At 33.6% G+C, this 12,410-nt stretch overlaps 1 protein-coding gene across 3 annotated transcripts in view; it reads left to right on the forward strand.

Moving 5' to 3' along the window:
* LOC131061002 (1,4-alpha-glucan-branching enzyme 1, chloroplastic/amyloplastic) overlaps positions 1-12,410 on the forward strand; it is a 244,948-nt gene that overhangs the window by 46,151 nt on the left and 186,387 nt on the right. For all 3 annotated transcript variants that reach the window (XM_057994501.2, XM_057994502.2, XM_057994503.2), the window contains 4 exons: positions 1,603-1,683; positions 5,278-5,394; positions 5,580-5,663; positions 8,861-8,982. In XM_057994501.2, coding sequence (XP_057850484.1) covers positions 1,603-1,683; positions 5,278-5,394; positions 5,580-5,663; positions 8,861-8,982 — 404 coding nt within the window. The remainder of the gene's footprint in view (positions 1-1,602; positions 1,684-5,277; positions 5,395-5,579; positions 5,664-8,860; positions 8,983-12,410) is intronic.

Below are 12,410 nucleotides of genomic sequence, written 5' to 3' on the forward strand. Positions count from 1 at the left end.
TTTATAACTGTGCCTCTTTACTCATGACTATTCAAGGGTTATTGTCAATATGGTGTTCACTGCTTTTTCTTAATGATAATTGTTTCTTTATTATTACCCTAATCGCAGCATCATGATATCATTGACAAAGTCAAAGTTTAGGATATTAATGTTTGTTGGTGCCTAACCAATCGCTGATCCTGTGCTCTTTCATTTGTCCATATCTGTTTTCTTCTAACTTGGAGATGGTATGGGGATTAGATTGTTGTTTCTTACTCCTGGATCATAAAAATTGTGAAGTCTTACTGGTAAGACAATTTTTCTGATTGATAGCAATCAAATTTATGGCTGTGTTATTTCTTCTGGGTTATGGACATGAGAGTGTTTATGGTGGGGACATGACATTATTGCACCCATAATATTGTGTTTCTTGGTGTTAAATTAGTATGATTTGTATATGCTAAATTTTATAGTATTATGTCTTTCTATGTTTCTATTGGGCAAGATATGGTATGTGACAGAACACCTAATACTATATATCTTAGATAATTGGATATGATGTGATAGGGTTGTGTTTTTAAGAGATTATTAAGTCAAGATCTTGTGGGTAAGGTTGATAAGCCAATGGGTATAGGGTCAGCAAACATATTAAAAGGGAGCCATTCCCCTATTGTGATATGAGGCATTCTGAATATTGGATTCATTGTTCATGTATCCCTGTTGAATTACTGTAGCTTCCATATACCAAATGTTACGATATTATGTCTTGTTATGTTTCTGTTGTCCAAGATTTCCTACACAATTGAACTTGATGTCTTTTAAATATTATACTTATACGAATTTTATCTGGGTCATGACTATTTTTTAAGTTTATAATAATTATCAACAGTAAAATAAACCAATGGATGATGATGATCGAATGGAAGGAAATAAAGTAGTGAAGGGAATATGTTGTTTCAGAGGTTAATGCATATCTGTAACATGAATTCTCAGTTTTACCAAATGGTATTCAATTCTGTAAACATTTGGAGGGTTTTGACTATTTCTATCATAGTACTTAGTAGTATTGTACTTAAAAAACTGCAATTAACCCCTAGTAATCATGACCAGCCATATTTGTCATTTCTGTTTCCCGAGTTATCAACAATGAAAGTTTTTCTTTTAATTTATACCCTAATGAGGGTTTGGTGAAAAAACCCTAAGGTTGTCCCTAAAATAGGTCATGCTTCATGACAGAACAACTAATGTTATAGGGGTTGCCATTTGTTATTTTTTATATACACTCTTTGATTAAACTAAAATGATTTAAAATTCCTATGTTTGTTCTAGTGTATAATGTCTGTTTTTATTTATATTCACTATATTTGACATGAAACAACAAAATTAGTTTATTCATTTAGTTTTTGCAAATAATACATTGTTATTTAGTTTCTGAGCTTTTTCTGGGTGTTCCCTGTTTCAAAACCAGGTAATTGAATTCTAATTATATTTTTATGATGCCTTGTAAATGGACAGCTATTAATATTTTTATGGTGTGAGTTTAAACTTTCATAATTGGTTTCATAGATCATATGTTTGTTTTCCGATTTTAGTTGATTTGTGCTTTCCTTATGGAGTTAACAGAATGAATTTGGCGTGTGGGAGATATTTTTACCAAACAATGCAGATGGATCTCCACCAATTCCCCATGGATCTTGTGTGAAGGTATATCTTGTCATCTCTTTTGATTATCATAAGCCAATGTCTAAGTTGCTGTTTTTTGGGTGTTTTGTGGATAACTGTTGAAGTTGCTGTTTTTTGGATGATTTGTAGATGGGTTTTGCCTCCCTGATGTCCTTTATTCTGGTCCTTTGATGACAAAATATGTCCCCATCACATCTTGGGCAACATCCCATTATTTCTATGCCATGGTTAAATGTAATGGTAGACACTTTACTATTATATAACATTCTTGATAAAAAAGCTGCAACACTAGATGTTTCTAATACATTTCCACACAACTGCTGACTAACAAAGAGTTTGGCATGTGGTATTTGCCAACCAGAGGTCCTTTGATTTTCTCTTGCAAAGACTCATTACTCGCCGTATGATCAATGAGGGCATTTATTATCTCAATATTATTCTGGATTTTAGATCTGCTCGTTGTGGGGAAGCTAGGGCCTTGTTGTTTCTAGAGGGACTTGATTTCTGTTAGCTATACTATATTGTATCTTGCATTGCCATCTATTGGGTTTGTTCATGTAGAATTGATATTATTCACTGTTTTTGAGAGTGAAGATACTTGATCTAGTCAAACTATAATATTAAGAATGATAGCTTATGTTATAAGTCAACAAAAAGTAACTCCAGCAAGTATGCTTTTTTTTGTGCTTAAATGGTTAAATATCTCTAGATGGGTTGCCATTGTACTAGATGTAGACTCTTTATGGTTTTATAACGTACTCTTTACATTGAGTTAAAACTTAAATAAATGGTTTAGATAAATGAATGATCAAAAAAGTGGAATATGCTCAGACCCCTTCTTGTTTATTGACTAGTTCCCATTATGTTATGGTTATGTATGGACATTTTTGTTCAACCACCACTATAGCTTTTCCTCTATTCATCACATTGATTGCGTGCCATTGATGAACATAGCTATAACCATTGTAAACTACTCCTTCTCAATTGCCCCTAGGGCAACAAGGTTAGACACAAATTTAGAGTTTGTTCAATACTATGGGAGATGCGCCTGTCTTGGATGTTAGGAGAGATTCTAGAGGGTGTGCTTTATTTGCTCCATGCATCATCATGCTCGGTCTGCTTGGCCTTAAACACTCCCCAACGAGCATTACTAGATCATGTATAGGTTATTTCACAGTGATTGATGACGAAATTGATAATTCCTCTCTTCCAAGCCCTGATAGAGATATTTAATGAAATCCTTCTAGTCTTTAACAACCTTTTTGTCTATAGATTTTGTTTCTCCCACATGGCTAGTTGTATTGGTTTCTTAACCACTTGAGCTGGTGTTGCACTACTTTATTCTCCTTTTAGTGCTTTGGTTCCTTTATTTTATTTTCATTGGATACTCTCTTCCTATAACTTTCTATGAGTTGCTGATGTATTCTTGAGTTCCGTTGACCTACTTTTGGGCTCTTGTTGATATTAATATGCTTATCCTTTTTCATTTAAACAAAAGCTCAGTTTCATTTCAAGATTGTGTACAATGTATACAAGAGTAAAGAAAGTGTTCAGATTATTTATTCATGTGCAATATATAAACATGTAGATAAATATTTGTGCCATATGGTTTGTGCATGCATAACATAATGGCGCATCTTGTTTCTAATTTAACCATCTATATTTCTAGGACTATCTATTTCTGCCCATAGTTATGTATGGAACGTAATTGTGTAGCCATAAATTCTGTGTTACCGAATCTTGGGAATATTAGGCCGATTTTGGGTACGAAATGTCTGGGAATTAGAGTTTGTATGGAATCGGTGCAGAAATTGGTTGGGATTCAAAATTTTCATCCTCAGATTTGATTTTGCTAACTTCTGACCTCAAAAAAACCCTAACCAACATTCTTTCCTTGCAAAGAATAAAAACCCTAAACATAACCTAGTTTTGTTTTAGATGAAAATTATGAATTGAAAACGGGAATCAGAATATGTGATGCCAAAAAACCCTCCATTTGTGTCTGGTAACTCTGCTAAAGCCACTGGTAGGCGCACAACCAGTTGGAGTGGTATGGTTGGGAAACTCACTCACATTGCATCCCTCGCATCCAGCAAAAGAAACATCCCCCAGCATTTAAAAATAATCCTCCCGCAACTGTAATAGTTTCACTTTATATAATATATTCATTATATATTGATATATAATTTAAAATATTTTTTAATGATTAATACAATGAAATATTATTAAAATTTAAACTATTATATTAATTTTTAAATATATTATTTGTTATAATATAATAAAATTTTAAATTAGAAATAATATCAAATATAAAATTATAATTATAAATTAAAAACTTGTGTGCTTATACAACATTGAAGATTATTAAATATAAATATATATTTAATTAATTTGTAATGTATATATTTTATTTTGAATATATTATTAATATAATTAATTTTTTATATATGTATATTTTTTAAAATTTATAATTTATATATTTAATTTTTAATCTATATATTTATGATTTTTATATATTTTTTGTACGGACATACCCAAACGCACTGAGCCCCCAATTTTTTTGACGTACTGATGTATCATTCCTATGTACCCGATTCTGATTATGATTCGGCAACTTAGCATAAATTTTACAGCTACAAACAAGATGGCCCTTGAATATATTGTAGTTTTCAATTCGTATTGACATTTGACAAATCATTGAATTATAATATTGTGAATTTATGAGCATTTTGTTTTTGCAATTTAGGAGGCATTTAAATATTTAGTTCATTGGCAATCATGAGTATTACTGTTTTTATAATATTTTGAAATTTTAATATATGTACCCAAACTTATACCCCCACATCCCTGGGAAAAAAATGCTGAATCGGCATACCTGAATCCATACTTTTCCCTATATCAGAACCGGCAACCTAGTTGTTTATCCGTGTACTTAATGTTATGGCTTGTGTGTGAGCATTTTAAGTTTCCTCCCATTTGCCCTGTTCACCTTTCTTTGTACTTTGTGCTTAGTTATTTTCATGACTAAGTTTGTTTACCGTAGTACATCTGTTTTATAACTGATTGTACTTTTGGAATCCTATTGACCTTTTTTTTTCTTGGACATTAGTGTAATTTCTTTCTATCTTTCATCATGATACATTTGCATGCCTAAACTTGTTCATTGCTTTTGTCATGCATTTGTTGATGGATAATTTGTCGTTGAGTGTATGAGTGCCTCTTTAGTGTGTCATCTAAGATCCAAAAGTTAGTGATTGAAGGTGTGTGAATGAGCTCTTAATTCTTCTTATTAAATTATAAAAACTTAAATGTGACCCATTCAATGTCAGAATTGATATCTAACTATATATGAATATCTGTAAGGCAACTACTATTTTATTCCATTTCTTCAGTGATGACAATGATAGTTGGAGAAACACCTGGAATCCATACTTTCAATGCGTTTCAAATATGTTATCTCCTAGTAGTCTTTAAATTTTTTCAATTGTTCTTGAGTTTGAATGATTCAGATTGAGTTATTGCATTGTGTTTCTGTTCGTCCCTTGTAGTTAAGTCAGTGTATTTGGAAGTTTAGAGAATCTGGATAATTAATCATTTAAGTTTCTTATTTCAAAGATACATATGGACACTCCGTCTGGTCCAAAGGATGCAATTCCTGCATGGATTAAGTTTGCTGTCCAGGCTCCGGGTGAGATTCCATACAATGCAATATTGTATGATCCCCCACCTGAGGTATGGTTTTCATTGATCTATGAATGTTTTTGTGGAACATTTATAAATATTATTGCAAATAACTGTATAAAAAGCAAGTATGTACTGTTGACTGACATGGGAGTCCATATTTCATCAAGAACATCATATGTTTCTGCACTGGATATGGTTTTTTTCTTGCTCAAAATTATACCTTATTTTTTCAGGAAAAATATCAATTTAAGCATCCTCGACCAAAGCAGTGTAAATCCTTGCGAATTTATGAAGCACATGTAGGCATGAGCAGTACGGTTAGTCATTTCCTTCCATATTTACCATTATGAATGTTTTTAGTAGTTTTACATTACTTTAGCAGCGTGTGTAGTAAATTAGATATGAAGTTTAATGCTTTCATGTGCAAGTATTATATTAATAATTTATTAGAGGTAGATTAGTATAAGCCCGTTTTGCTACTTTTTACAATTGCCAGTCATAACCATTTTTGCTTTATGATTTTGATGCATTCTAGAGAACTGTCTTTTGGTAAACATTTGGAAACTGTGGGTTAAACATTGAGGATGATTGTGCTATTGTCTTAAAATCAATAACAAAACCACATGGATGTAACAATTGAAGCTCTATTTTTGAGGTAGTGTCCAATCACAAATTTAGCTGTTCAAATTAACACCCCTTTCTTGACAATGGAAGGACTTTTTGAAGGACCAATGGTTGTCACTTACGCCTCAACTGCTGGGTTGAACTGCTTATAACCATCTGATAGCTATACTATCTTAGCTGATAATTAAAATAACATGACTAAGAAAGCATACAAATATTAATGTAACAGAATAATAAAACAATCTCTATGTTATTGCCTGCGACAAAGCATATGAACAAAATAGATACATTATTGCAAAAGAGTAGGGGAAGTGTTAGAATTTTAATTTGTCCATGTTAGGACAACTCAAAACAGAACTGTATCTGAGGAATATCTTTCTTCAAATTTGTAGGGGAAGCTCCCTCACCTAGTCTACTCCTAAAATCTAAAAGAAATAAACAAGTTTGCTACCTATGCACACTGTACAATGTATCTTTTTTGCGGGGGAGGGGGGGGGGGGGTTGCGTGTTGCATGAGTAAAATACATGAAAGCAAACTAGAAATGTCTTTTTTGATCTCGAAGTTAAGGCACAAGATGAAAAGTTCTTTATCTCACCACGAGGAATTTCTGGTTTAGCAATTAAATAACAATACTATTTACTGATCAATGCAGGGATTGACAGATTTGCATGAACAATTCGATAGGGGGGAATTAAACATCATTGATAACAGCAATGAATGAACCATGAAGCTGAAAATGATCAATAACTTGAAGCACACAAAGCTGCTTTTAAGGATATAAGACAAATGTTACACAAAATAAAAAATGGATCTTCTTTTTTACAACTACTATGCAGTGACTTCTTAGCTTGATTAAAAAATTGTGCAGCATATGTTTACCTTAAATTCTCATTTAATTATGTGGTCAAGGCACTTGTTTACAAGTTATCAAGAGGCAGCTTATAGGGATGAACTGGTAAAATATTCAATAAAGCTTTTCTTTTAAAACAACTGCAATCCGTGCCCATTGCAAAGAGGAGATAAGACACTTATAAATGGGTGTCTCTATGCTTTACAATTGCTTTCTTCTCCATATGGTGTGCTGATGCCAAAAAATGGCCATGAACTGGTGCTTTTTGCTTTAAAACACCCCTGATAGATGCTGAAACTGGACCTAGGCAACTTAACTATTTAAATAAAAATTGCCAAAGCAGTGATTTGTATATGTTTTGGTTTTAGGTAATTCACAGAGAAGTGCTTTCGCTTAGACAACAGACAAAAATTCACAGAAAACCTTTTGTATATTGTGAACATGATTACCTGTAGCTTGCAAATGTTATATCTAACAGGAAATGATGGTGCGAGAAAAAATGAATAAATTGCATAGGAAAAGGAAAATCCTTGAAAATGTAAAATAGTTAAAAATATTAGTAGGGATTATATAATACTGTAGCTGGACATAGCCTACTTGTAAGGTGAAGTAATTGCTATGACAATGAATTGGGTTTAAGCCCTAGTGGCCACGTGTTTGGGTTAAAGAGGTTGTGTTAATTTGAGTTATACTTGGACAAAGCTGAGTGGAACTTCTATGAGCCCTTGGATTGATATCTTCCTAGAAGATTAAGATCAAACTCTAAAGAGCTCCCATAAACCACTTTTCAAGCAGATTTTAGATTTCCAATGCTTAAGATGATTGAATCTGAGTGCTTGTCATCGTATTTTGATTTTGGGCTGTATTAAATCATTAATTTTCCTTTATTTTGGTCTTTGTTATTTAAAGGTATTTATTGACATTTTTAAAAATTGTGATAAAAATTTGGGTGACCTTTACCTACTTCTCATTACTAGCAAGAATAATATCACTAGAATGGAAAAAAATAGTAAAAACATTATTTGAACCAGTGATGAAAAACTCTGCGATTTTTTTAAAAACTCGCGATTACTCGCGCGTCACTTTCCGCTGCGAGTCACTTGCATCAAAACTCGTGGATGAGTTTTTCCCTAACTTGCCGCGAGTTAAACAGCCGAAAATTGCCAAAAATCGCACGTTTTGGGGGGAAAAAACGGCGGTAAAAACAAAAAAAACACGATAGTTTTGGACTTTTAATGATGCAAAACAAACCTCTGATAGTGTGTGATACGAATTCATAGAGCAGGGCCACACGATTTCATAGGGCAGGGCCATGATCTTCAAAGTTCCAGCATAAATGTGTATTTAACTCAAAACTTTGATTTATATTTGGTGTAAATGTGTGTTTTTGAATAATATTTAAAAAAAAATGTATTTTCAAATGTTCGATAAAGTTGCCGAGTTATTGCCAAGTTTTTAAAAAAATTTGGGCTTGCCGAGTCATTGTCGAGTCTGAGTTTTTCAACTATGATTTGAACTGTATCAAGCTTAAAGTGAAACTAGTCCTACAAGACATCCACAAGTAGAAAAGGATTAAAAAATGCATCAAGATCTATGTCAAAATTGTAGCACAATAGGAAATCCAGACATTAGTATAATTTAAAATCATAAGTTAGCTGAAGGTGTGTAAATGTGCAGTTGTATACCGTGCTGGTCACATCGTTTCAGTAGAGATTCACATTTATGTACACATTCTGATTTTAATAGGGCATTGAAATGATGAACTGGCAATTGCAAGCTTGTAAAATTTCATTGTCTGAAATTGAATTAAGTCATCTTTACTTCTTGCTTGATATGTTTTTGTTTATTTTTGAAAGTCAATCTTGGGATTTTTAATCTCTGTTCTTATATGTTTCTTTGTTTGTTTCAAATTTTTATTTCCTGACCAGCATTTTCCTGTTTTTATGTCACATTCTTCTTTTATTCTTTCTTGAGTGGAAGATTATTACTTATAAAACGTTTTCATGATTGTTAAAAGTGTTTTACTGTTTTTTCTGCAGGAACCCAAAATCAACACATATGCAGAGTTCAGGGATGATATGCTACCACGTGTCAAAAGCCTTGGCTACAATGCTATCCAACTTATGGCCATACAAGAGCATGCTTACTATGCTAGCTTTGGGTACTTCCTTTGGCTCTTTACTTCTTAGATAATTCTCTGATGAAATTTCTTTGTTTCAATTAAATATTTGTGCATGTAATGATAGAGGAAGAAATTTGTCCCAATGATCTCAGATGTCCAGTGGGTCTTGCTGTAGGAGGTGACTGTTAGTGTGGTTTGCGATGTTTTGATGTACCATTTGAGAGAGCATGGTACATGCAGAGGAATAGACCAATTAATTACACAGTCCACTCATATTGAAGACACTTAACATATAAAAGAACACATAAATATCAAACTGTATTGGAAATATGTTTTATATTATCTGTTCTTGATTGAATGCGCATTATTAGTTATCCTGTGCTCTAGGATAAGACCTTTGATTGCCTTGCTGATGAATTCTGCATAGCAGAAATGACAGTTAATTGGTCAGATGGTTTACAATGACTGTCCGCAGATAACTCTCCCCCACACTAGCTGACTAATTTATATTCAAACTTCTCCCTATCTGTTATTTACCAAAGTACAAAATGCAAAACTATACCAAAGGCATTTAGTAGAGTAGATGCATTAGTTACCAAATGGATAAACACACATGAATAAATATGAGGTGTAAATAAAGATTTCGTAAGACTAAATAGTAACCAAATCAGTTTGGTGGGGGTTTGGGGGTAGTGCCTCTAGCAAGGGTTTGGAGCTAGCCACCCCCAACGGGGTCAACTGGTGGAGCCCCCACCACCAAGCCCAAATGAAGGCTTTTTGGATCACACAAGCCTCCATGGCACATGCCATCATACTTTCTAAAAGAACAGAAGACCGTGTTTTGTGAATGTGAAAATTGCATTGTTGCCATTTTTTGTGCATTTAGACTCCATTTTTTGTCTAGACTCTTTTTTTAAACTTGTGACTACAACTTAGTGAGCTTTTCTAGCAAAAATTGGTGTTAGAATTTTTCGCCAAATACTTGGTAAGTTACTAAGTAGTAAAACAATGGTTTATGCATTCATGTAATATATCAAGTTCGATGTTAAAATTAAATCAAAGATTTAAAATGTAATTGACATGGATGAGTTGATCAATGGTAGCAATATTACAACAAGAATAATTAAAACAATTTTTTTGAAATTTTGCAGAATTTATCGTGATTCATGGTTTATATCATTGATAGTTTGATAGCAATATAACAACAATAAAAATGAAGATAAAAACTACTCATTTCATTGTTCAATATCAAAGTTTTTGATAGACATAGTAGCATGAAAAAACATATAGTACAAAGTATAACTATGCCTCATTTGGGCTATCAATATCAAAAGAGCTCTCTAAATTTGGGACACACTGTATATTAAGTTGTGGCTTATCCAAAAGAACTATGATTGATCTCCACTCCTCTGTGTCAATTTGGCTAACATCTTGAGGATCAACATCCTTGTGTGGGTAGAGTCCATTGGTGCTTTACTAAGTACAACTATACCTCATTTGGGCTATCAATATCAAAAGAACTCTCTAAATTTGGAACACATTGTATATCAAGTTGTGGCTCATCCAATAGAACTATGATTGATCTCTGCTACTCTGTGTCAATATAGATAACATCTTTAGGATCAACATCCTTGTGTGTGGCTAGGGTCAATTGGTACCTTGGAGTTTGCCAATCTTGAAGTCTTAATATACATAGCAACATAAAAAGCATATAGTACTAAGTACAGCTATGCCTCATTTGGGCTATCAATATCAAAAGAGCTCTTTAAATTTGGGACACATTGTATATCAAGTCATGCCTCATCCAATAGAACTATGATTGATCTCTGCTACTCTGTCAATTTGGTTAACAGTTAACACCTTTAGGATCAACATCCTTGTGTGTGGCTAGTGTCCATTGGTACTTTGGAGTTTACCAATCTTGAAGTCTTAATGTAAATAGCAACATAAAAAGCATATGGTACTAAGTATGGCTATTGATATCAAAAGTGCATTTTAAATTAGGGTCACATTATATATCAAATTATGGCACATCCAGTAGTACTATGTCCAATCTTGGCTACTCTGTGGCAATTTTGCTAACATCTCTAAGTGGGGCTAGAGTTTGTTGATATTGAAGTCTCAAGGCACTTTGAATTACATCTATCTTCTCCACTCATCTAGAGATAAGTTTTTTCCTTTCTAATGGAGTGGAAGAATTTATAGGTAAGCTAGTTCCTCTTTGTTGGATATTTTGTCATTGATGTCAAAGAATGTTGAGCTGCTTGGTTGATTGGTTGAGCTACCTGGTTGCTTGGTTGAGCTACTTGCCTGCCTGGTTGAGCTACTTGCTTGTTTGGTTGAATTGCTTGCCTGTTTGTTTGAGCTGGTTGACTGTCTGCTTAAGCTGCTTGCTTGTCTACTTGTTTGCCATGTCACCTGCCATGTCATCTCTTGAATATTAAAAAGGGTTGATTTTTATGAAGACAGCAAATGTAACACTATAGACTAAAAAAGGAATTGTTCTTTATTGGCAAGCCATGAGAGGGAGAAGGACGTGGGTATGAATTTATTGTTTGAAATTTGAAAAGCCGTTAGAGTTCCTTTTTAGCATATGTTATGGGCACTATTTTAAGGATACATTATGGAGTTTTATGAAGTATACGTTTTGGATTCAACATCAAGCCTTTGTGTTATTGAAGTTTTGGATTAATGCCGACTATGGTATTCTTAAGGAAGACCCGATATCGGATATATGTTTTGATGGAAGCATTTCATTCGCTGTAAAAAAAACATGGGGCTTCTTTGGTGTCAGTTCCCGCGCTGAACATTTATTTTCCCAAAGGCACCGAATAAATTCTTATGCTGGCTGTGGCACATGGTTAGGCCATCTCGACTCTACACCAGGATATTGTAAGCAAGCGGTGCTTCCTATTTTTATATGCATCCCAATACTAGGTTTCGAGGAATGTGGTGTTAAATTAATGTGTGTGCAGAATATTGTGAGTTGTATGATATTTATCAATAGTGAAGACTGTGACAGTACAGTAATGAGGATAAAAAAGGGGCAACGCAAAAAAGATAGTTTTTCTTTTTGGGTGTAAACTAAATTGGTTTGGTGTTTCCTTAAGTGTGTGACAGGCTGCATATTTTGACTTTGTGAAGTCAAGTCAGGAATTACAATATTTTATATTGCCCATGGTTTTGATTTTTGAAGTATAGAGGAGTGATATATGAGATTGTGAGTGCAGAATAAGGAAAATATATCATTTCAGAGTTCTCTGGCAGGCTGGAATTCAGCTCTTTGAAGCTGTGCAAAAGAGTGTTACAATTGAAGAAGAGGAACATTTATTTGCAGAAACTTTGAGGTTGGTGCCTCATTTTGGTGGAGTAGGTGCTTCACCAGTGCTGTTCGTGTTTCAAGAATAGTTTTTGCTCTTAGTGAGTTGGTGCTCACTTTTGTATTTTGGGATGGTGCTGAAGTTCAG

The sequence above is a fragment of the Cryptomeria japonica genome, chromosome 9 (assembly GCF_030272615.1).
Source record: "Cryptomeria japonica chromosome 9, Sugi_1.0, whole genome shotgun sequence".
NCBI classification, from domain to species: Eukaryota; Viridiplantae; Streptophyta; class Pinopsida; order Cupressales; family Cupressaceae; genus Cryptomeria; species Cryptomeria japonica.